The sequence below is a fragment of the Trichophyton benhamiae genome (genome assembly GCF_000151125.1).
Source record: "Trichophyton benhamiae CBS 112371 chromosome Unknown contig01293.0, whole genome shotgun sequence".
Taxonomy (NCBI): Eukaryota; Fungi; Ascomycota; class Eurotiomycetes; order Onygenales; family Arthrodermataceae; genus Trichophyton; species Trichophyton benhamiae.
Window position 1 is genome coordinate 1,669,696 of NW_003315113.1, and position 21,245 is coordinate 1,690,940.

At 52.5% G+C, this 21,245-nt stretch overlaps 10 protein-coding genes across 10 annotated transcripts; 5 read left to right on the forward strand and 5 right to left on the reverse strand.

The window, feature by feature from the left end:
- Nucleotides 1–560: 560 nt before the first annotated feature.
- Nucleotides 561–2,557, reverse strand: ARB_04548 (uncharacterized protein; the record flags this gene model as incomplete). Its single annotated transcript, XM_003017620.1, has 2 exons — nt 561–2,270; nt 2,354–2,557. 2 exons carry the CDS (start codon nt 2,555–2,557, stop codon nt 561–563), a joined length of 1,914 nt encoding a protein of 637 aa, XP_003017666.1.
- Nucleotides 2,558–3,714: 1,157 nt separating this feature from the next.
- On the forward strand, nt 3,715–4,176 carry ARB_04549 (uncharacterized protein; the record flags this gene model as incomplete). Its single annotated transcript, XM_003017621.1, has 1 exon — nt 3,715–4,176. One exon carries the CDS (start codon nt 3,715–3,717, stop codon nt 4,174–4,176), a length of 462 nt encoding a protein of 153 aa, XP_003017667.1.
- An 840-nt stretch (nt 4,177–5,016) lies between these two features.
- On the reverse strand, nt 5,017–6,805 carry ARB_04550 (uncharacterized protein; the record flags this gene model as incomplete). The annotated part of the gene is made up of 5 exons (XM_003017622.1): nt 5,017–5,282; nt 5,334–5,613; nt 5,712–6,179; nt 6,203–6,355; nt 6,416–6,805. The coding sequence occupies 5 exons, from the start codon at nt 6,803–6,805 to the stop codon at nt 5,017–5,019; spliced, it is 1,557 nt and encodes a 518-aa protein (XP_003017668.1).
- A 232-nt stretch (nt 6,806–7,037) lies between these two features.
- ARB_04551 (uncharacterized protein) lies at nt 7,038–9,411 on the forward strand (the record flags this gene model as incomplete). The annotated part of the gene is made up of 2 exons (XM_003017623.1): nt 7,038–8,764; nt 8,829–9,411. 2 exons carry the CDS (start codon nt 7,038–7,040, stop codon nt 9,409–9,411), a joined length of 2,310 nt encoding a protein of 769 aa, XP_003017669.1.
- Nucleotides 9,412–9,508: 97 nt separating this feature from the next.
- On the reverse strand, nt 9,509–9,637 carry ARB_04552 (uncharacterized protein; the record flags this gene model as incomplete). Its single annotated transcript, XM_003017624.1, has 1 exon — nt 9,509–9,637. The coding sequence occupies one exon, from the start codon at nt 9,635–9,637 to the stop codon at nt 9,509–9,511; it is 129 nt and encodes a 42-aa protein (XP_003017670.1).
- Nucleotides 9,638–10,982: 1,345 nt separating this feature from the next.
- Nucleotides 10,983–11,985, reverse strand: ARB_04553 (L-cystine transporter, putative; the record flags this gene model as incomplete). Its single annotated transcript, XM_003017625.1, has 2 exons — nt 10,983–11,360; nt 11,443–11,985. The coding sequence occupies 2 exons, from the start codon at nt 11,983–11,985 to the stop codon at nt 10,983–10,985; spliced, it is 921 nt and encodes a 306-aa protein (XP_003017671.1).
- Nucleotides 11,986–13,198: 1,213 nt separating this feature from the next.
- Nucleotides 13,199–14,480, forward strand: ARB_04554 (uncharacterized protein; the record flags this gene model as incomplete). Its single annotated transcript, XM_003017626.1, has 3 exons — nt 13,199–13,547; nt 13,609–13,726; nt 13,856–14,480. 3 exons carry the CDS (start codon nt 13,199–13,201, stop codon nt 14,478–14,480), a joined length of 1,092 nt encoding a protein of 363 aa, XP_003017672.1.
- A 157-nt stretch (nt 14,481–14,637) lies between these two features.
- Nucleotides 14,638–15,427, reverse strand: ARB_04555 (uncharacterized protein; the record flags this gene model as incomplete). Its single annotated transcript, XM_003017627.1, has 4 exons — nt 14,638–14,718; nt 14,774–14,814; nt 14,880–15,026; nt 15,076–15,427. 4 exons carry the CDS (start codon nt 15,425–15,427, stop codon nt 14,638–14,640), a joined length of 621 nt encoding a protein of 206 aa, XP_003017673.1.
- Nucleotides 15,428–16,666: 1,239 nt separating this feature from the next.
- Nucleotides 16,667–18,175, forward strand: ARB_04556 (uncharacterized protein; the record flags this gene model as incomplete). Its single annotated transcript, XM_003017628.1, has 3 exons — nt 16,667–17,002; nt 17,089–17,345; nt 17,443–18,175. 3 exons carry the CDS (start codon nt 16,667–16,669, stop codon nt 18,173–18,175), a joined length of 1,326 nt encoding a protein of 441 aa, XP_003017674.1.
- An 814-nt stretch (nt 18,176–18,989) lies between these two features.
- ARB_04557 (uncharacterized protein) lies at nt 18,990–20,960 on the forward strand (the record flags this gene model as incomplete). The annotated part of the gene is made up of 2 exons (XM_003017629.1): nt 18,990–19,494; nt 19,570–20,960. 2 exons carry the CDS (start codon nt 18,990–18,992, stop codon nt 20,958–20,960), a joined length of 1,896 nt encoding a protein of 631 aa, XP_003017675.1.
- Nucleotides 20,961–21,245: the final 285 nt, after the last annotated feature.

Consider the following 21,245-nt stretch of genomic DNA (forward strand, 5'->3'; position numbering starts at 1 on the left):
ACAATATGTTTCATTTCAAGAAGTAACGTAAATAATACATATCTATTCCGCGTAAAATCAGAATCAGCATCAACGAATAATCAGGTTTTCCTCAATTCATTTCGTCCCAGGTGAGAATATGGCTGGCTATGCATATGTTTAGCATCCATGGGAAGAAAACAGGCAAGGAATAAATCAAAGAGCCGGCCACCACACACGCTACCAACCAAAACAAAGGGAAAACATACATATATACCATAAATTCATCGGGCAATAAAAGTCAAGGCAATGGACATGAGCAGAAAATAGGAGGACAAAGAAGGAACCGAGCAAAAACGGGGCAAAAAGGGAAGCAGGACGTAATAAATCGTGAATATCAGCCTGATAAAAAGACACACAGTATTTATTAATCCAGGAGGGGGAAAGCCATGTACATGGATACAAGAAGAAGACATCATTATATCCTTTGACATTAATTTGGGGGTATCATTTTCTCACTCATATTTTTATCTTTTTATTTTTTATTTTTTATTTTTATTTTTCCCCTTTTAATTTGTAGCTTATTCGGTTGGCGGGGCCGATTATGTCCAATCGACGCTATGCTGGCGTTGGGACCTGGCGATGCGTCGTTCTGCACGCCTTCGGCCGCTTCTGCTGGCGTAGCTACCGCTTAGGTCGGTGCTTACTGTGCCTGGGGAATGGAGGCCGGCATGGCTTATTGGTAGTGGAGGTGGAGGAGCGGGAATTGATGATGGAGCGGCTACGGATCCGGGGGGATGAGCCGAGGATTGAGGCATTGGGGAGTGTGGAGGGTTGAGTTGAGATTCCGGCACTTGTGAATGTGAAGGTACGTGTGAGTGAGCTGGTGCTGGAACGGGTGAATGTGAGGGTGCATGAGACTGCGATGGCGGGTGTAGCTCTTCCTGCGCCTGTTGGCGCTCACGTTCTTCGACACGACGCCAGTGCTCATCTTCTGAGAAAGAGCCCTCTCGACCCTGACGCCTGTGCTCACGACGACGAGCTTCACGCTCTGCTCTCTTTTCTTCCTTTGTAAGCTGTCGTAATGTAACATGGCGTCCCTCAGGTTTGACCGTTATGGCAACTTGAGGAGAGTCGTATGCGTCTTCACCACGATTTCCGCTTCGTCTCCTGTGGCCTGATCCGGCTGTTTCAGCAGCGCCTGCCACGGCAGTGCCTACACCGAGCGTGGATGGGTATCTGTGATGACTGCGGTGTTTGCGTCCGGGACTGGGTGGTCTATCAGTTACTGAGGAGGCGGCTGGCGGAGGTGGTCGTCCAGCGGTGCCTGATGGCCCAGGAGCAGCGTCAGAGGCCGCTAGCTCGCTGGATGGGGAATGGGGTCTGTCATAACGTCTGTCCCCCTGGTGCTTGCGTTTGCTGTTTGCTCGGGCAATTCGTTCATGCTCAAGGTCTTCTTGCCGTATCTGCTCAACTCGGCGGTCTTCCCTTGATTTCCGGCCGAAGAAGCTCTTCACGGCAGCAAAGGCGCCTGCTCCAAGGAGGGCGTTGCGCACGGGATGTCCACCGCCGCCACCACCACCAGGCCTGGAATCCTCGGTGTGGTTATAATAATCAGTATCTGTGTAGGAAGTGGTTTGATCTTCACTGGGAGCACCATGGTATTGGCCCTGGTGTCGATGAGGCGGCGGTTGTGGCGGCCGACCTTCCTCCACACGGCTGATAGAGTCATCGTAGCTATCTGTGACGGTGTGTGCAGGATGGTAGCCCGATTCGGAGTAATCATCCTCGCGGCGCTTGTTGAATGCTTTCTTTCCCAGGCCCATCAAGCCAGCCAGAGCACCTACGCCCAGCAGCTTCTTCCCCCAGCCCCCATGATGCGACTCCTTTTCATTGATGTAGGGGGTAACTGCTGTGTCAGGGGAATGACTGCGGCTTCTGCTCCGGCTTCTGCTTCTACTTCTGCTTCTACTCCGACTTCTACTCCTTCCGCGACCACCACGCAGCTGGTTACCCAGCATAGCTAGTCCAGCACCTGCAGCTCCAGCAGCCGCCAAACGACCAAAGTTTCCATGACTGCGTTCATCATCATCAATGACTTCGGGGCCGTGATAGTGGCCTCTGGGGTCGTATCCAGCACTAACACGGCGTTCATGGAGGTAAGAGAGGATGATGTAGGTGACAAGCAAAGCAAAAGCAGCCAATGCGAAGAGGATAAACAGAGAAAGTGGAGAGCCGTATAGAGTTAAGCCTAGCGGGATCTGAGCAATGCCGAGTAAGGCTAGGGAGCGCCCAAGCCAGTGATGGATCTGCTACGAAGTAAGCAGAAGTCATAGCGGTTAGCGGATTGGCCTCGGAGATAAAGATTGATAGCCGGACGATTGGTCAAACATACCATCAGCTCCAGAGAAAAGTGCAGCCTGCGCTTCCCCTTGACACGACCGTGGATAACCCAACCCCAGAAAGTCTGTGCAATGACCATGACGTATATAGCAAGTCCAATTCCATGGTGAGGATTGGTCAGACTCCTCTTGGGGCCGACTGCGAACCATCCCAGCGTAAACACGACAGTGGTGAGAAAAAGCGTGAGGATCTGCATCCATATGTGTAGCCTTATAGCCCAGTACGGACTCCTCGAGTAGAAGCGGGCGAGCAGGATGGAGATGGGTACGAGGCCGAGGAAAGTGATTGCGGCAAGGGCACCGTGGGCCCGTATAATCGAATGGTATCCGGGCAAGTTCTTGAACCTATTTCCCATCCCTAGAAGATGTTAGCCAGTCGTAGGTAAATGGAAGGATAAGAGAAGGGGTACCATTGTACCGCATGGCCTCAAAGTTGAGGCCCATGAGGTTGGGCAAGAGGAATGTGTTGCGCTGCGAGTCCCATGTCCCATCGCCGACATTGAGCACATTGGAGGCATATGTGCCTGTCCCCGGCGGGCCCAGGCCTGAGTTCGACATGGCGAGCTCAAGAGAACAGCAGAAGTGACGGATAGGCTGAATGGCTCCTTCAGGTAGGTTGGTAGGCAGGTAGGTATGGATGGTAGGACGCTGTTTTGTCGGCGACGGCGGAGGAGATCTTTCAAGATCCCTCGCTCCGACTTAGAGGACCATTCACCTCCTCCGGCCAGTATCTATCCAGTGTCTATATCCGGCTATCCGCAGTGATCGTGGAGGTGTATACCAGTGGATTGGTAGCTGAGGAGGCCGCAGAGGTCTGAAGGTGGCAGGAATGCCAGTCGGGAGAGCAAGGAAGATGTGCCTGTCAGAAGGAGAATAAAAAAAAACAAGCCAAAGTGGTACGAGGTGGCCAGACACCGTCAACAAATACCCAGCGACCAGGTCAGCCCAGCCATCCAAGGATGCATTTGAGATGTATCAAACTGCGACTTCAGCTTCGTCTTTTCGACTTTCGACTCTTCGTAGAAAAAGCGACAACAACGGTTTTCCTCTCTCGGTTTAGCGCTGACAACTCATAACCCGGACAACCGCTGAGTAATAAATGACTAATGCATTACATAATTTATTATCTAATCTTCTGTTACTAATATTTTACTAAGCCACGAGAAGCCTCGGCTCAGCGACCGCCGCGACAGACGGCAGGAAAGCGAGACGCAGGCTTGGATAGCCGAAAGATGGGGAAGAAAGATAAAGAGACACTCGAGCCGGCAGGGAGGGCGCAGGAGAGAGAGTCTCGTTTGCATCTATCTGTCTATCTGAATATCTGTCTATCTAGGTGATCCATTCGGGCGGCACGATGGCGGGAGAAGTTCGGCAGCCCATCGACCAGGCGTCGTTTGAGTGCTACATCGACGCCCAGGTCCCGTCCATCAAGACGCCATTGACCATCAAGCAGGTAACATTACTCTTTTTCTCAGCTTGCTCTCTGTATAATATTAGTGTAACTAACGGCAGGCAGTTCGGATTCGGGCAGAGCAACCCGACGTACCAGCTCATCTCCGCCGACGGGGCAAAGTACGTCCTCCGCAAGAAGCCACCGGGCAAGCTGCTGTCCAAGACGGCGCACCGAGTCGAGCGCGAGTACCAGATCATCCATGCGCTGGAGAAGACAGACGTGCCCGTGCCGCGGACCATATGCCTGTGCGAGGACGAGAGCGTGATCGGCACGGCGTTTTATATCATGGAGTTTCTGGACGGGAGGATCTTTGTCGACCCAGCCATGCCGGGCGTGACCCCAGACGAAAGACGAGAGCTGTAAGTGAAGCTGCCTTTTTTTTTTTTTTTTTTTTTTTAAAAAAAAAAAGGCTCCATTGGGTGGAAGAAGAAGAAGATATCTGAACCTTTCTTTTGTGTGGTAGATGGAAAGCGGCGGTGCAGACACTGGCTCGATTCCACCGGGTCGACCCCCGGAGCGTGGGCCTGGACAGGTTTGGGCGGTCAGGCAACTTCTACGACCGGCAGCTGGCGACGTTCCAGACGATCCACACGGCGCAGGCGAGCACGCGGGACATCGAGACAGGACGGCCGGTCAACGAGCTGCCGCACTTTGACGAGCTGGTGGCCTTTTTCTCGACCAAGAGCAGCCAGCCTCTGGACCGGTCGAGCCTGATCCACGGGGACTACAAGATCGACAACATGGTCTTCCACCGCACGGAGAGCCGGGTGATAGGGGTGCTGGACTGGGAGATGGCGACCATCGGACATCCGCTTTCAGACCTGTGCAATCTTACGGGCCCCTATGCCAACGTCGAGGGCGGCCCGGCGGAGACGAGGTTCAGGAGCGAGGGGATCGAAGGCTTGCCGACGCGAGACGAGTGTGTGAGGTGGTATGGGGAAGTGAGCGGGTGGGCAGTCAGCGGGCGAGAGCTGGGCTGGGGAGATGCGTTCCACGCCTTCCGGGGCTCGATTATCATGCAAGGGATCGCAGCGAGGTATGCGCTGAGACAGGCAAGCAGTGCGAGGGCGAGGGAGTATGCCAGTCTGATGAGCCCCTTTGCCCGCAAGGCCTGGGAGAAGGTCTTGCAACTGAGGGATGCCACAGCCAGCAGCAGCAGTACTAGCAGGAACAGTAGCAAGCTGTGACTAACTTGTTCTTTTTCTATGACATGTCTCTGATGCATCCTTCTTCTACTCCGTGCCCGTCTACGGCTCTGCTGGCCCCCTGTATATACTCCATCATGCTAACAGGACCAACCCTTGCTTCATGCGGATGTCTGCCACGTGTCTCTCCTGAGGAAGTCTCTCTCTCTCTCTCTCTCTCTTCATCTTCTTGCTCTTCCTCGTCCGTGGTGGTTTGTCTGGTCTGCCCATAGGTAAGGGTAAGGACCCGGGGTGGTTCAGAAAGAAGCAGTCTCTCCGGCAGGGCTGAACAGGCGCCCTCGGCCTGTCTTTGGACATGTCTCTCCCGCTAATTACCTGCTCCCGTCAATAAGACAGCAAGCGTAGGTGCTGAATATGTAATAATAAGAACCGCAACCTCAGCTCGGTGGCGTGGCTGAGCAGTGGCGAGTGGAAGAAGCCATGGTCGAAGCATAGGAGCAAGAAGAGGCTCAGGGGTAACCGCCAGCACCGAGATATCACCACCGCCAGCCAGGAGCACCACCACCAGGAGAGCAGTAAACAGGCAGCGATAGATGCGACTAAGGGCAGCAGCAGGAGAGTCACGGTCGAGCCGGCCAGCCCGAGAGGGTCTCCACTGGCATCGTCGCAGTTGACTATCAGTAACTATCAGCAGCACCGACGAATGGAGCCCGGCCAAGGGGCTGAAGAAGAGACCCCCCAGGGCCGTTTCACGTCAGGGATGCCCTCCAGCTCGTCCGTTTTCTTCATGCTGAGTCTCATCAGCAGCAGCATCGCCGTCGCCGTCGCCGTCGCCAGCCCAAGGGCACGCTGAGTCCTCTTGAGTCTGCCGTCTCCGTCCTCCCTGGCGCTTCCCTGGCCCTCCCCGTTGGCTCCTTTCCAACCGCCCTGGGACGCCCTTATAACACGGCGGATGCGGCTGTTCTTTTCTTCTTCTTCTTCTTCTCTTCTTCTTCTTCTTCTTCTTCTTCTTCGCCTTCGTCTTCTTCCTATCTTTATGCTGCTGCCTGGCATCTTCCTGACCAAGTCTGCTGGTACGTACTCTCTCTCTCTCCCTCTCTCTCCCTCTTCTTTACTGTCTCTTCTCTCTCTCGTCTTCTCCTCTCTATCATCGTCTGCCTGCCTTGCGGCTCTGTTGCCTTGTGGCTCTGCTAGCCTTTTCCCGGCTGGGTTTCCGTCTTTCTTCCCGCCGCCGATCCACACACCACAGCCTCATCTTCATCTTCATCTTCATCTTCATCTTCATCTTCGTCTTCATCTTCGTCTTCTTCGCTTCTTCTTCTGCTTCTTCTTCCTCGTCTTCGTCTTCGTTCTCCGTTCTTCGACGCATCAGCCTCGTCCTCGTCTCGCCTGGCCTTCTGTCAGCGTGTCTCTCTCTCTCTGCCTGCTGCCCGTCTGCTTCGACCAGATGGCCTGACTGTCAGCCTGTACGTCCCCTGCCTGCTCGGAGGTCCGGTTCGTTCCCTGGCTGCTCCCTCGTCTTCCTCTTCTTCCCCCTCTTGTTTCTCTCTCGCTCTCTTCTGTCTCTCTCCTTCTCTGATATCTTCCTTGCTGTCCTCGTTGTGGCGCTGGTCCTGTCCCGTCCTTCGCCTGAGGTCGCCTCTTCCCCAACTGAATACGACCCAGTGAAGCCGTTGGCTCTGTGTCCCTACTTTGCCCCCCCTGTCACTCTCCACTGATCCTGCAGTCTCTCTCAGTCTCTCTCTTTCTCTCTCTCTCTCCGAGTCTACTTCTTCGTGTCTCTTTGCGTCCTCGTCGGTCTCCCAGCGCTGTGCTGATAAAAGTGCCAGGCCAGGCTTGCTAACCATCCCAGCCCGTCCGAGAATACCAAACCCAAGGAAAAGGAACAGCACAGGAAGGGCAGACACAAAAGCACCAAGAAAGGGGGGAATATAAAGGGCTAAAAGAAGAGAAAAGAAAGAAGAAAAAAGAGTGTCCGAGTCTGCCGGAGGTACCTCGTCTGTGTCTCTCTCTCTCTTTTTCTATCTTCTCTCTCGCTCTCCCTCTTATGTCGCCGAACCTGGACTCGCCCATGAAATGATGAACTACGACTCAGACGACGCCCGGAACCTCTCTCCGCCCCTCGAGAAGCAGAAGATCGTCTACGAGCCGCACGAGTCCCCTCCGCCCTTCATCCCAGAGGACAAGAGCGAGACCTGCAGCCCGGTCGACGCCAGCAGCAGCAACAACAACAACAGCAACAGCAACAGCAGCAGCAGCAGCAAGCCGGGCGGAGGCGGCCCTGGAGGAGGTGGTGACCGTAAGCGTCGACGATGTGGCAGATCAACCAAGTCAGCGTTAAGCGACGAGCTAATACTGAGGTCCCTAGCTCCCAATGACCCCGAGATTGCCTACAGGTCCAGAGAAGCGCCCCTCAGGCGGGATTCTTCCTCCTGCTCCTCCTCCTCCCCGGTCTCGGAGCATACCAGCGGTGCTGAGGACGCCGCCAGTCTCCAGGACGTCGACGGTGCCCTTCCCCCGGACATTGAGCTCAAGAGACGACTCCAGTCGACGTCGACGTCAGCAGGAGGCGCAGCCAGAAAACCCTCGTCGCCGACCTTGATCTCGGCCTCCAACAACAACAACCATCACAATAACAACAATTCTGCCGAAAACAACAGTACCCATACCAGCACCAGCCACAGAAACCACCACCACCACCACAGTCACCACCACAGTCACCATCACAGCTTCGGGCAGCCACTGCCACGCCCTGACATTCTTATGACCGATCCTCCGAATCCCTCAGCGGATCCCTCAGCCGCTGCCGCTGCCGCTACTCCCAGGCTTCCTGCTACTACGTCTAGCTCGAAAGAGGGAGCTTCAAACGCTGCTAGTCCTGCTCCTGCTCCTGCTCCTGCTCCTGCTCCTACTGCTACTGCTACCACGACCACCCGTCTTCCTTCGGTGGCCCAGATCATCTCAAATCCTACCTCTCAGTCTCCCCTCTCGGCCTCGATTTTTCAGGATTCAAGGCCCCCCTTGCTCGCAACCCCGACAACATTCAAGAAACTAAATACTTTCCCCCTGGATCCTTCCCGAGGAACTGGCGGCCAGAGCCTGCCGTCAACCATTGCTGGCAGCTCCTCAGACTCCGGCAGCACTGTCTGCCAGAGCCTCCCATCCTTCAGATCCTCCTTCCCCAGTGAGATCGTCCCTGATGTTATCTCCTCGAAGGATCACTTTCTCAATAAAAATGGCGTGCCACCACAACCACCGTATCCGGCAGTCACTTCTTCACCTCGCCAGTCACACCACACCCATTCGCACAGCCATGGCCACCACACCTCGTCACAGTCACATATACGTCGCCTGTCAGAGCAATTCTACCCTACTCCTCTACTATCCTCAACATCATCTACGCCAGCTTACTCTCAGGGCTCTCCTCCCAAATCCTGTGATATTCCTACGCACCACCACCACCAGCAGCAGCCGCCGCCGCCGCCTCCCCAACAACAGCAGCAGCAGCAACAACAACAACAGCAACAGCAACAGCACTACTGGCCAGGCAGGCTAAAAACAGACCACTCCCGGTCTCATTCCCAGTCCCACTCTCAATCCCTGTCTCAGTCCTCATGTGAGCCTGGCTCCCAGTACAGCGACTCCCCAAGTACAGGATATCCTACCCCCACGGACCCAGCCAGTCAGGAGGGCTCGGAAAAACGCCATGCAACGCCCACATCCTCTTCCATCGCGTCCTCGGGCATGTTCAAATGCAATTACCCTGGCTGTGTCGCCCTCCCATTCCAGACCCAATACCTTCTAAAGTATGTCTCCTCCCTCCCGCCCCTACCGCTTTTTTTTAAGCTCATTCTAATGCAAAAGTCCCAGCTCGCATGCAAATGTCCACTCTCAATTCCGACCATACTACTGCCCCGTCCAGGGCTGTCCCCGCTCCGAGGGCGGAAAGGGCTTCAAGCGCAAAAATGAGATGATCCGCCACGGCCTTGTGCACGATTCGCCAGGCTACGTCTGTCCGTTCTGTCCGGACCAAAGACACCGCTATCCCAGACCTGATAATCTCCAACGGTACGTTACCAAGCCCAAGATGAAAAAGAAAAAAGAAAAAAGAAAGGAAGGAAGAAGTAACCGTTCTTTTTCGGCCCTTGTTCTTCGTTTCCTTGTCGATCCCGCTCTTAGCGTGGTTGCCTGTTCATCACTTCCGCTGCGCCTCCCGTGCCTCAGGCAGGCGCTTATTCAACATTTCACCCTATATTATCCATACATAACCCCCAACGCATTAAGCATAATATGTAATGTGGCTGTGCTAACCTTCTCTCCCCTTTTTGCCTTTGCCTTAAACAGACACGTCCGCGTCCACCACATCGACAAGGACAGAGAGGATCCGTTGCTCAGAGAAGTCCTTGCTCAAAGACCCGAGGGCGCCAACCGTGGACGAAGGCGCAGAGCCTAGCCATATTCCGTTCTCCCCGCCCCTTTCCCTCCCTCCCCCCTCTTTCTTTCTCTCTTCAAGATACTATACCATGACCACGACCACGACCCACGTCCTTCTATCTCATCATCATCATCATCATATCATCATCATCGTCATCGTCATTATATTGTCCCATTTCAAAGCGAGAGCGAGAGCGAACTGTGTTTTTGATGTTTTCTTCTTTGCTTGTTTGTCTTCCTGTCATTGCCTTTCCTTTCCACCTCCCGCCTGTTCTAAAACGAATATATATATATATAGTTTATATATATACTCTGTTTGTGTGCCATCCATCTTGCCATTCCATATCATACCATATCTCCATTCGTTCGTCTATCCGGCCCGGTCTGGTTCTATTCTCTTCATTCGTTTTTGGCTTTCTTTTCTTGTCCTCAATCATTTTACCTTGGCTACTCTATCCATCTTGCTCATTACTCGGTTTGCAAAGGCGTACAAACATCGGCTGGATCATTCTTCTTTTCTTTTCACACCACGTTGCTTTTTCCTCTTTCTATGTATTTCTTTAATACGTTCCATTACATCCATCTATCTACACTTTTATTTCCCATTTTATTATATTTCCTTGTTTCCTCGCCATCGTCTCGGGAGCAAAGCGAAACACCGCCTCACGAGCAACCCCATCTCAGCCCCGTCCCCATCCCCGTTCCCGCTGCCATGCCCGCCTCCTCACATTCCATTACAAGGCTAAAAGAATTCATCGCTCCGTTCACTTTCTTTTTTTGTCCGTCGGGGAAGGGGAATTTTTTTTTTTTTTCGAAAAAGAGAACACGGCCATTATTCATCAACATCATACAACACACATCGAGGTCCTGAGACGAGGGTTTCAGGATAGGATTATTATTAGGATAACGGACACCTTGCAAGTAAAATGGGGGCTACTAAATTTATTGAATTGCTGATCGATTTGATTGACCTCGTTCAATAAGTAACCAGCTCACGGCCCCGTGTATATATTTATTTCTCCAATTAAAAAAAAAGAAAAGAAAAGAACGAGAGAAGGAAGGAGGGGGGAAAAAAAAGGAAGGATTCATGTGATTCTGGTTCTGGTTCTGGTTCTGATTCTGGTCCGCCTCTGCATCCTGCGTGTCTTATATGCCTTCCAAGGTTGCTTCGTTATTTATTGATTTTATTTTCCAGGGGTAAGAATCCGATAGGCACCGGCGTGTACGGGGGGGTATCCATATCCATGGGCGGAAGGAGAACAACTGGCATGCCCTGCCAGACAGAAAGTAGCGGTAAGGTCAGCATGACCGCATCATACGACCAACTGACAGGCCGGACCAAAGGCAGCCGCCAATATAGCTAAAAGTAGCTAAAGAATAAAGCAAGGTGAACACACACAAATAATACATCAAGCGAGGAAGAAGCGAGGATTGCTCAAGAAAATACCCCAAAACAGCTGGCGCACGCCCTTCCGTGTTCCTAGAGTAGGTCAAACCAGCCAGCGCCAGCAGCATTCTATCCAGTTATCCAAGAAAATAAAAAAAAACTATGAAGGGAGGAAAGTGTACTCTTTGTACCACTTTCAACAGCTAGGCTCTTTCTCTTTGCCGAAGTAGTGGTTGTCGAACAGAAGCTTGACTCTCAACATCTTCATCCTCATCATCACTTTCCTTTGACCCATTGCTATTCCGGTAAAGGATGTAATGCTGGGCAATGAAGATAAAGTCAAAGAAAATGCTCACATTGCTTAGACCGAATTTCGCCGGGTTGCCTGTGATACCGCTCCAGTCGTTTTCAAGCGAGGAGTCAATGACCAGCTGTATCAGGGAGAGGATGCCACCTATCAGATCAAGAAGGATCTGCCATATGCTCCATCCCACCGTTGACTTTAGCCGGTAGTTCAAGTACACCTGGGGACAGTACTTGACTACCGTTGCAAGTAACTTGACATATGACATGGTATAGATCTAGTAAATGCAACCGTCAGCGTCAGCAAAGCCGTTGCAGTTACAGTTGCAGTTTGCAGCTGGAGCACAACAGGAAACATACACCATCTATCCAGGCCCAATCGGAAGCATCGTTACCGCCCTTCGACCACGCCAGGAGGAAGACGCCGAGTATGCACAGCACGCATCCTACCACCATCCCGGCCACAGGGGCGCTAACGTTCTGGTGCGCCGATGCTTTGAAACCCCATATCATCGGGTAGAACTGGGAATACGTCAACACGCTCAGCAGGACTGCATGGAAGGCGAACGCAACGTCGTTGGCTCGCACGGTGGGCTCCGGCGCCTCTGGATGACGGACGGCATACTGGTGCCGTATGACGGGTGAGAAGTAGAAGGTCGAGGTGTAGACGGCGTAGCAGATGAAGCCAAGCACGTTGGAGGTTGGGAACGAGATGGTCGAGCCCGAGGTGGAGCGACGTTGCCAGTTCTTGATCGGCTGCGGGTAGAACGAGAGAGACCAGCAGAGCATGCTATGTAATATTTTGTTCTTTTTAGCTATGTGATTCCTCTGGGCAGCTTCGGGATGTCCGCCTGTGAGGCTGACGGCCGGCAGCGGGGAGGGGAGTAAGGGAAGGGCGAGCATACTATATCCATCCCAGAAGCCTGTGGAGTAGTTACATCGTTAGCTTAGTGGTTCCCTTGACTTGAATATTGCTGCTTGTTATAACCAGCTGGGTGGGCTTGTGAGGCAGTGGTGCTGGCGGTGCTGGCGGACGACGTTACCTGGAGACTGCACGCAGGAACCGCACGACCTGGGATGCCATGGCGGGCAGGCAGCGGGCGGGCGAGACAGGCCTACTGCCGTCTGTACTGAGGCGAAGGAGGCGGAGGGAGAAGAGCTGTGTATTCCGCTGGCCTCAGCCGGTGTCCATCCCGTCGCCTTTTAAGGATGATGTCTGTGGGAAGCGAGAAGTGAGGCATGACCGGCGGATGGTCATTTGTCCTGGACGCCAGGCTAAGCTTTGGCTTCGACTAGCTGGCTAGTTACCACCTTCATACTACCGGTTACTTTGTTAATAAGAATGACTTAAGGTGATAGCTGGGATAGGACTGTATGTATTGAGGCCATCCATACAGATGCCTGGCTAGACAGGCCGCTGCTTGGTTGTCTCGCTGCCAACTGCCTCGCTGCTCTGTCCTGCGGCCTCCAGCAGACATAACTACCGAATACACAGCAAGCAGCTTCGTAACTGACAAGTAGCCACCTTGACCGGTACTTGTAGCTCGCTGCCTGCCTAGCGCCTGCAGCCCTTTTGCTTACATGAAGCCGGAAGCCGAAGCAGCGAAGGCGAGTCATTCGGCCAGAGGAAATTTCCCGGCGGTTCCATCAGCCGCGACTCCACGACCAAGAGGCCAGCTAGGGAATCCTGTACAGCTTGTAACAGGCATAGTTTCAGAAGGGAGCGTCCATTCAGCCATCTAGATAGCTAGCTGTTAACTAGTCCGCCGTGAGAGCCGCCAACATGGCATCTGACGATCTGGTGCCCGAGACAAAAGTGTTGGCGATTGCGAGTCATGTACGTTGGTTTTGCCCCCAAGGCTGCGGTTAAGTTGGCGACGGGCCAATGGTGATATCAACCTCTGCTAACCCTGGCAATGTTGGGTATCTGAAGGTAGTCTACGGGTACGAAGAAGCCCTCTGCTTGTCCTGGTACTCCCTCTTCGACAAGGCCATGTCCTACCTTCCACAATATACCCCCCTGCTGGGCTGGCCCCGGATGCACAGGAACACTCTTCAAACTGGCTGTCTACATGACTAAATCAAACTGCTCTGACACAGATATGTCGGCAATACGATGGCCACGCTTGCCATGCAGTCCTTGGGCTGCGAAGTGGCTGCCTTGAACACGGTTCATTTCAGTGAGACGCTCTCAACCCTGCGGTGCATGTCGAGCGAGACGGATAAAGTAGATACTGACCATCCATGTATAGGCAACCATACCGGATATAGACAGTTCAAGGGGACAAAGTCGTCTGCCCAGGAAATAACCAACCTATACGAAGGGCTACGGCAGAGCTACCTTACTGACTTTGATGTTTTGCTGACTGGATATGCACCCAGCGCCACCGCAGTGGAAGCAGTCGGAGCTATTGCCATGGACCTGAAGAAGAAGGCATCTAAGAAGCCAGGCTCATTTTTCTGGGGTGAGTCGATGACGATGTGTACGTGCTAAAGTCATAGTCCCTTCTAACAGATGAGAATCAGTGCTTGATCCTGTCATGGGAGACCAGGGACGTATATATGTTAACGAGGATGTGGTGCCGGCATATAAGGCTCTCGTTCCCCATGCGGACTTGATCTTACCAAACCAGTTCGAAGCAGAGTAAGTCAGGCTGTCTCCTTAATCAAATCGACGACCACACAAAAATTAACAGAATAAACCAAGGCTACTCTCTGGAATAAAAATTACTTCAGCTGAAAACCTGGTGGATGCAGTAACCGTCATCCACAGGACATATAACGTGCCTCATGTCATTGTTACATCTGTACAGCTACCAGGACTGCCATCCTCATCAGCATCATCAGTCATCTCCCTCTCAACAGCAGATAATTCATCCGTCAGCCAAGATGCACGCCCAGACAACACGCTGGCAGTCTTCGGCTCTACCATGCGGTCTGACCGCTCCGCTCGGTTATTTAAAGTCGAAGTACCTCGCCTAGACTGCTTCTTCAGTGGGACGGGCGACATGTTCGGTGCCTTGATGGTTGGAAGACTCCGTGAAGCCGTGTTCAATGATTCACCCGCGCTTCGTGAAACGGCTTCCTGGGTGTCTCCAGACAGTGTTGCGACGACGAATCTGCCGCTTGCCAAGGCCACTGAGAAGGTTCTGGCAAGCATGCATACGGTTCTGGAGAAGACGATGATTGCTAGGAACGAAGAGCTAGCGAGATATCAGAACGAAGATGAGAGTAATGACGCCGAGTTTGCTCATCTTCCAGAGGAAGAACGCAAGGCCGCGCTTGAGAAGAGGGCCAGGCTTCGTGCATCGAAGGCAGCCGAGGTTAGGCTGGTGCGCAACGTCGAACATGTAAGGCACCCTGTTGTGAAGTTCAAGGTGAGAGAGTGGAACCAGTGATCCGTCTTCAGCCTGTATATTGCCATTGATGTTGCTTTCTAGCAGCAGTAGTCTCTTATTCTGCCATGTGCGCATAAACATGTATACCGGACATTAGAATAGAAACAGAAAATCATAGTTATCTAGAGTTCCAAGTCGTTGAAAATCGTTTTTTCTTTTAACCTGTGCTTCCGAACCCGCCGGCACCACGCACGCTTTCCTCCAATTGCTCAACTACAAGAACTTCAGGTGTGTAAATCTGTAAGCCGTGTGTTAGCTTCTGACTGAGCTGCCAACGCCAGAGATAAACTTACTCTCTCTAGGATGAGCTGGGCAATTCGATCACCCTCCTTGACTACAGTATTGCAACACGTTAGCATCACCCCTTCAAGCGGAGTATACTATAGTAATACGACGTACTGGTAAAGTTGACACCGGAGAAATTGAACAGTAACACCTTGACTTCTCCACGATAATCGGCGTCGATAACACCGGCTCCAGTGTCAATGAAGTTCTTCGACGCAAGCCCGCTGCGGGGTGCTATCCTTCCATCTACCACCATGTCAGCTAGCCTAAAAAGATATATAGACCGGCTTTCTTCCGCTTAACCACTTACAAGTTCCCTCTGGAACAGCAATTGCAAGCCCAGTCGAGACTAATCCCTTGCCTCTGCCGGGAATCACGGTATCCGTTGCAGCGTACAAGTCGTATCCGGCAGCAAAGGCAGAGCCTCGGGTAGGCGCGCGGGCTTCCGGCACCAGCTTCTTGACCTGCAACTGGCAGGTAGGAGCAGCAGCAGGAACAGCGGGCGCAGTCTCGGTGGTCTCTGGAACTGCCATGGCTTCGGTCTTGGGGCGTTTGGCGAGAGGCGAGTTGGGTTGAGAAGGGGCGGTGTGAGCGAGGGCCTTGACACCCGGGGCAGCAGCAGCAGCAGTAGGGGGAGGAGTGACTTCTTTGGGGTTTGTCATTATACGTTGAGCAAGCTACTCTTTCAATTCATCAAGTCCGCAACGGAGTAGTTCAGCTTTTCTGGAGGTCCCAAAAACCACTTTATCTTCGTCTTTTATGGCGGCGGTCGTGTTTCTGGTTCGTGTCCGTCACGTGAGGCAATGTTCCCGCATCCGCGCCCAAACAACACCCTGATATAACATTCCAGGCAGTAGTTAAGTACCTCGGGGTCTTCTCTGCACCGCACGAACATGTAAGTACTACGTATCTGGGTGGTCTAGGTACGGAGGTATTGCATGTCTTCTCAGACTAGGCTACGGAGCAGATTTCTACGATAGGCAAGCCCTCACAAGGTCTGTTGCACCGTTTTCCAGCACGCACCGTTGCGCAGCTATTGTGCCGGGTTATTATCGGATACAGCCAGATGCACCCGAGAAACAGCCGGTATTGGCCACTCGGCCGCAGCACTGAGAAGCCTCTGACTGATGTGCAGCTCTCCTTCCATGGCCGAGATTTCGGGTCGAACGACCTGCGGGCGGCAGTGCCTGGAGCATATTTAAGCCGCTTATGTCATAGCTCATGCCAAGACTTTAACCGCAGCGAGCCTAAGCAGACGTCAAGCGAAATCAGGGAAACAACCCTGTCAGGAGAACAGATAGAGTGTTCAATAATAGGCCAGTAGTGGTATGTCAGATTCCAGACGTTTGTCTTGGGACCGTTATTGTTTCTGGGCCAGGGCCGGAATTTCCACCATGGGGCCAAGATAATTACGTTGGGTATCATTTCCATAGCAATACATACAGAAAGCGGATCCAGTGGCTAGTTAATTTGCTCATGCTTCCATCGTAGCTTAAGCTGAAAAAAAAAAAAAAAGCCAACCCTTGCTCGTACTGTTTTAGCAGTAAAGATATCGGCTTCTTTTCTACTCTCTTATTATTTTTGCCCTTTGAAAATGATCTCATCTCGAGTGAACACGAGACTTTGGAATTCGGGCCAAAGAAGGAACTAAAATTAGGCTTTCGGATAAATAAAGATCCCTATATCACGTGAACATGCAGCCTCATGTTGACAAACTTCCGCTTTGGGAAAGGTCGCGGTTCCACCCATTGCAGATGAAAGTTTCTCCGTCTTTGATTTATTCCATCCATGGATGTTAAAGGAGTTCAGGAGTGTTGAGCGTCGTTGCAGTCCAGCAGACGAGGAAGAAGAGTCATCTTTGGATAGCACTGAGCATCGAGCAGCGAGCAGCGAGCGCGAAGATGGACACTCTTAATCTGCAGTCTGCTTCCGAATATCTTAATAATCTGCTTCTCGCCCGGGGACTTCTGCGGAATGGAAAACGGATCGACTTTGCAGACCCGGGGAACGCTGCGGACGGCGCTGAAGACACGATGGCACAAATTATTAACCTGATCCACGATCTGGTGACTCGGAGAGACGTGAGTGCTACTATTTTCCCCGTTCCTACTGGCTATGATACTGCGACGGTTGCACTGACACTTCCCGCCCGCCAGCGTGAAGCAGAACAACGGGAAAGTCTTGCCACTACTGTGAAAAATCTCCGAAAGACAGAAGCAAAACAGGCACTTCAGGTGGTAAGTTTTGGTCATCCACGATTCCATTGCCAGTAAGTGGAGTGGTTTGATAGACCCTAGACTGACGGTGTTATCAATGGGAATAGGAACAACTAGAGGGCAAAACGAAAGAACTGTCTCGCTCGATTGCTCTTGCAGAAGGGCAAGAAACAGCATTTAAATCCACAATACGCAATGCAGACATTACTATACGTGGCCTAAAGGATCAGATGCAGCGGATGAAATCGTCGATTCAGCAGATAAGAACCCAATGCGCTACGGACATCCGCAAACGAGATATTGAATTGCAGAAACTAAAAACCCACCTGACCGAGCGACAGCGTGGAAAGAGAGATGGGATACGGTGTGATGACTATTACAATACAGCCTCCACCGAAGACAAACACCTCCAGTAGAAAGGTGGCTCAGGGGGGTAGCACTGCGGATGTACTGGGCTACAGTCTCAAGCAAGAAACAACAGAGTACTTGACACAGCTGTGCCAGAGTTTAAGTGATGAAAACGATGCGTTGATACAGCTGTCTCGGGATACAATTCAGACGTTAAGAGAACTGCAAGGACTGGAGGATGGAGATATGGAGGGGGTTGGTGAGGGTGCTGCAGTGAAAGAAGAAGGTGTAGATGCCGCTCTATCCCGGCACGAACTACTTTCAAGGGAAATGGATGCTGCTCTTGACCAGCTGCGAGCCCTACTTACAAATCCATCCTTTGTTCCCCTGGAAGAAGTGGAACTCCGGGACTCTGAGATTGCTCGACTGCGGGGTGGGTGGGAGAAGATGGAGCAGCGATGGCAGGAGGCTGTTTCCATGATGGACGGGTGGCATAAGCGGGTATCTCACGGGAGCGGGTCGATTAGCCTGGGCGAGCTGAGACTGGGGATGTCCTTCACGACAGACTCGAGTATGCAGAAGGATGCGGGCAGCACGCTGAATTTGTCCGTGGATCAGTCGGAATCGGGCGATTCGGCCGTGTCTAGCAGACGGGTATCCAATGACTCCTCGACCCGGGAGAGACCAAAGAGACTGTTCGACATCGAGCCGTCAGGGGCCGCCAAAGAAGTTCATGCACCAGCAGGCAAGACCGCTGCCGGGGGTCAGAAGGCGGCAGCGCAGAGATCAGACGCAACTGATGTACGCCAGAAGAGACGGAAGCTGCAGCGGAACCGGCCGGCCTGAGGGCGCCCCCCAGCAGACCAAAGCCAACCTTAGACTAGAGATCTAAAATGCCATATTGCATCGTCTTTTCATCGTCTTTCGTCGTCTCTGTCGTCTCCGTATGCTCTGATGTAGAGGTTGATGCCAACCGCCGCTTAGTCAGCTCAACATGCATCCCAACTCCAACTCCACCACAAAAACCTCGTTTTCTTCCATCCTCACAAACCTCACACCTCGCTCGCTCGCAGAATCCGACCTGATCGAAACCTCGTTTCCCCTTCCCTCCCTCTCGCATCCTCCTCTCGCGCCCTTTCCGGTCTTTTATGCTTCGACTCATGCCTTAGTTCAGACGTTTGCTGGTTTAGCCGCTGTGTTTGATACACCGCTGTTGCCCCCGTGTCCAGATTCGAGCCTTAATTGCCGCCCGGCCTCAAGACCCTATCCTCGACGGGTTGCGAGTTCTTTTTGCGTTACTTCATATTAATACATTTATACTACTTGCCAAACCGCCGTGCAGCCCACTGGCCTGGTCTGCCTCCGACCTTTTGTCCAAGAACAAAAAATACTCCTTCCATCAAACCAGCTGTCCGGATTCTGGCTGAATACTCGGATCCCTGTCCCTTAATCATATCCGTCGCTTGGGCATTGCCCCCGACGCTCTTCTGGGGGTTATTCATCTGCCTGCCTTCGAAAATACGTGGCTGACTCTCCCTTTGCAAACTCAGCTGGCGCTGCAGGAGCTTTGCTTTACTCACCAACCCAAAAAAATTTAATACACTCCTCTCCGTTCTTCAGCCGGGCCGTGAAACCTCTCTCCATATCCCCGAGAACAGCCATGGCAAGCCACATTATTGGAAACCGAAACAGCACCCCTGAGGCTTCGAAGTCGTCCCTTCGTCCTCCGTCTTCATCCCGTACCCTAGGGGGTTCTCATCAACTTCGCGCCTCTGCCGATATGTCCGGCTTCGCCCCACCGCTGTCTGCTCGCAATATTCGCCCCGCCTCCGAAGTGTACTTCAACCAACAGTCACAGGGTCAGAATAATGCGGACGATGCACTCGATCGGGCCGCGCAGCAGTGGCTGGCAGACATCGATCAGTATGAGACGACTCTGGAAGAAATGGCTGCCGCCACTTTGGACCAAGATTTCAAGGACGAGCTTAGCGCCATCGAGCAGTGGTTTCGTGTGTTGAGTGAAGCGGAGAGAACCGCCGCTCTCTACGCTCTGCTCCAACAAACCACCCAAGTTCAAATCCGCTTTTTCATCCAGGTGTTGCAGCAAATGTCCCAGAGTCATCCGATGTCTAGTGTGTTGTCTCCAGCAACCTTTGGGGAAAAGGGTATGTTTACTTTCCCAAAACTATGGGCTTCTCTAGCCCCCGGATTAGGTACACGCTAACACGGAAAACGTCCAGACGCCATGTCCAACCGTCTAAGTGATGCCATGTCGAAGCTAAACGTAGAAGGGTCTCGCAATTCTCTGGTTCGCCCACCACCTTCTCCTGGCAATAAGCGCAACTCAGGACTTGATACATCGACTATCAACGCCATGTTTCCTGACGCAGCAGCTGCTATTGCTAAGAAGAAAGCTGAGCTCACCCAACAAACCGGAAATGCTCCCGTGTCGAACCGTAACAGTGCAGTGTTCAGTGGAGACAGGTCTTCACTCGTTGCTCCTACCATTTCTACTACAGATGTTGGCAAGGATAACTTGCCTCAGCCCCCTGCTTCTCCTTGGACTCACCGAGCACCAGAACAACAGGCCCCCATTGCACGGCCCAAGTCGTCGTCTGGTCAGCAACAGCAACAACAGCAGCAGCAGCAGCAACAGCAGCAACCGATGGGCCAGTTTTCTCAGCCACTTCAGTCTGCTGGCCTTCGTTCTCCGCTTTCGTCAGGTCCTTCTAATATCCAAAGCACCACCATCACTGCTCCAGATCTTATGCCAGAGCCTCCAATTCTTTCTCCATACAATGTGGGAAACGCAAGTTGGGCTTCCATGACAAATACCCCCATGGTTTCGTCTTTTAACCAGCAAAGCCAACCAAACCAGGCTGATATGATTGCCAACGCCACGGCTATGAAACTTGCTGCTTTGTCAACTGTCAATAATCGCATTGCTTTGGATGATGCACGCAAATACCGCCGCACTCGTTCTAATGACAATCAGAACCGTATGCACAACCAGCCCCCTGTCTCCCCTGGCCTCCCAAACACCATTCCCGGAACCAATGTCATAATGGTGAATGACTCCGGCCAAATCCTGAACCCCCAGCAGGTTGCTGCTCTGCAGGCTCAACAGCAAGCTGCCATCAGCGGGCGCCGTTCTCGACCTAATTCTCCTGGACTGGCCCTCCAGGGAACGCCGATACAGATGAACTTTACTTCTCCTCAGAACAATGGGTTCCTTGCTGCATATGACGCTAACGCCTACTTGGGTAACACTCTTGGCGGAATGGGTGTCGGTCAATTCAGTGGCGCTGGCAGTCACGAAGGATACCTGTCTGATCATTCTGAAATCCCCCGTGGTCGTTCTCCACGCGGTCGACGTGGAAGCTCCAAGCCTCCAGAAGACCCAACCGACCCAGCTCTCCTTCAAGACATACCCGGCTGGCTTCGGTCTCTTCGCTTGCACAAGTATACCGACAACCTCAAGGACCTTAAGTGGACCGAGCTGGTGGAGTTGGACGACAAAGGCTTGGAGGCCCGTGGCGTGAATGCTCTTGGTGCCAGAAACAAGATGCTAAAGGTAACCATCCCGAGCTACGAGCTACCCTATCCGCCCTTCATCCGTGATTTATGCTAATTATTGTTTTGTTGCAGGTTTTTGAGCAAGTCAAGGAGGCCAAATCGGAGGGAAAGCTCGACAGCATCCTCTGAACCCGCCACACTAGGTTGGAGATGTAGCACTATGTCTGATATAAAAGGGAAAGAAATATGGTTTGTTCCCATTCGGTGATGCCGCAACGAATTTTTATACTCTCTTTTGTCTCGCGATATCTACCTGATTTCACCACGTCTATAATCTGACAAGAGCATGACCGGTACGATTGTGAAAGCTCTTGCGTTATATCATTTTTTGGTGTCTGAA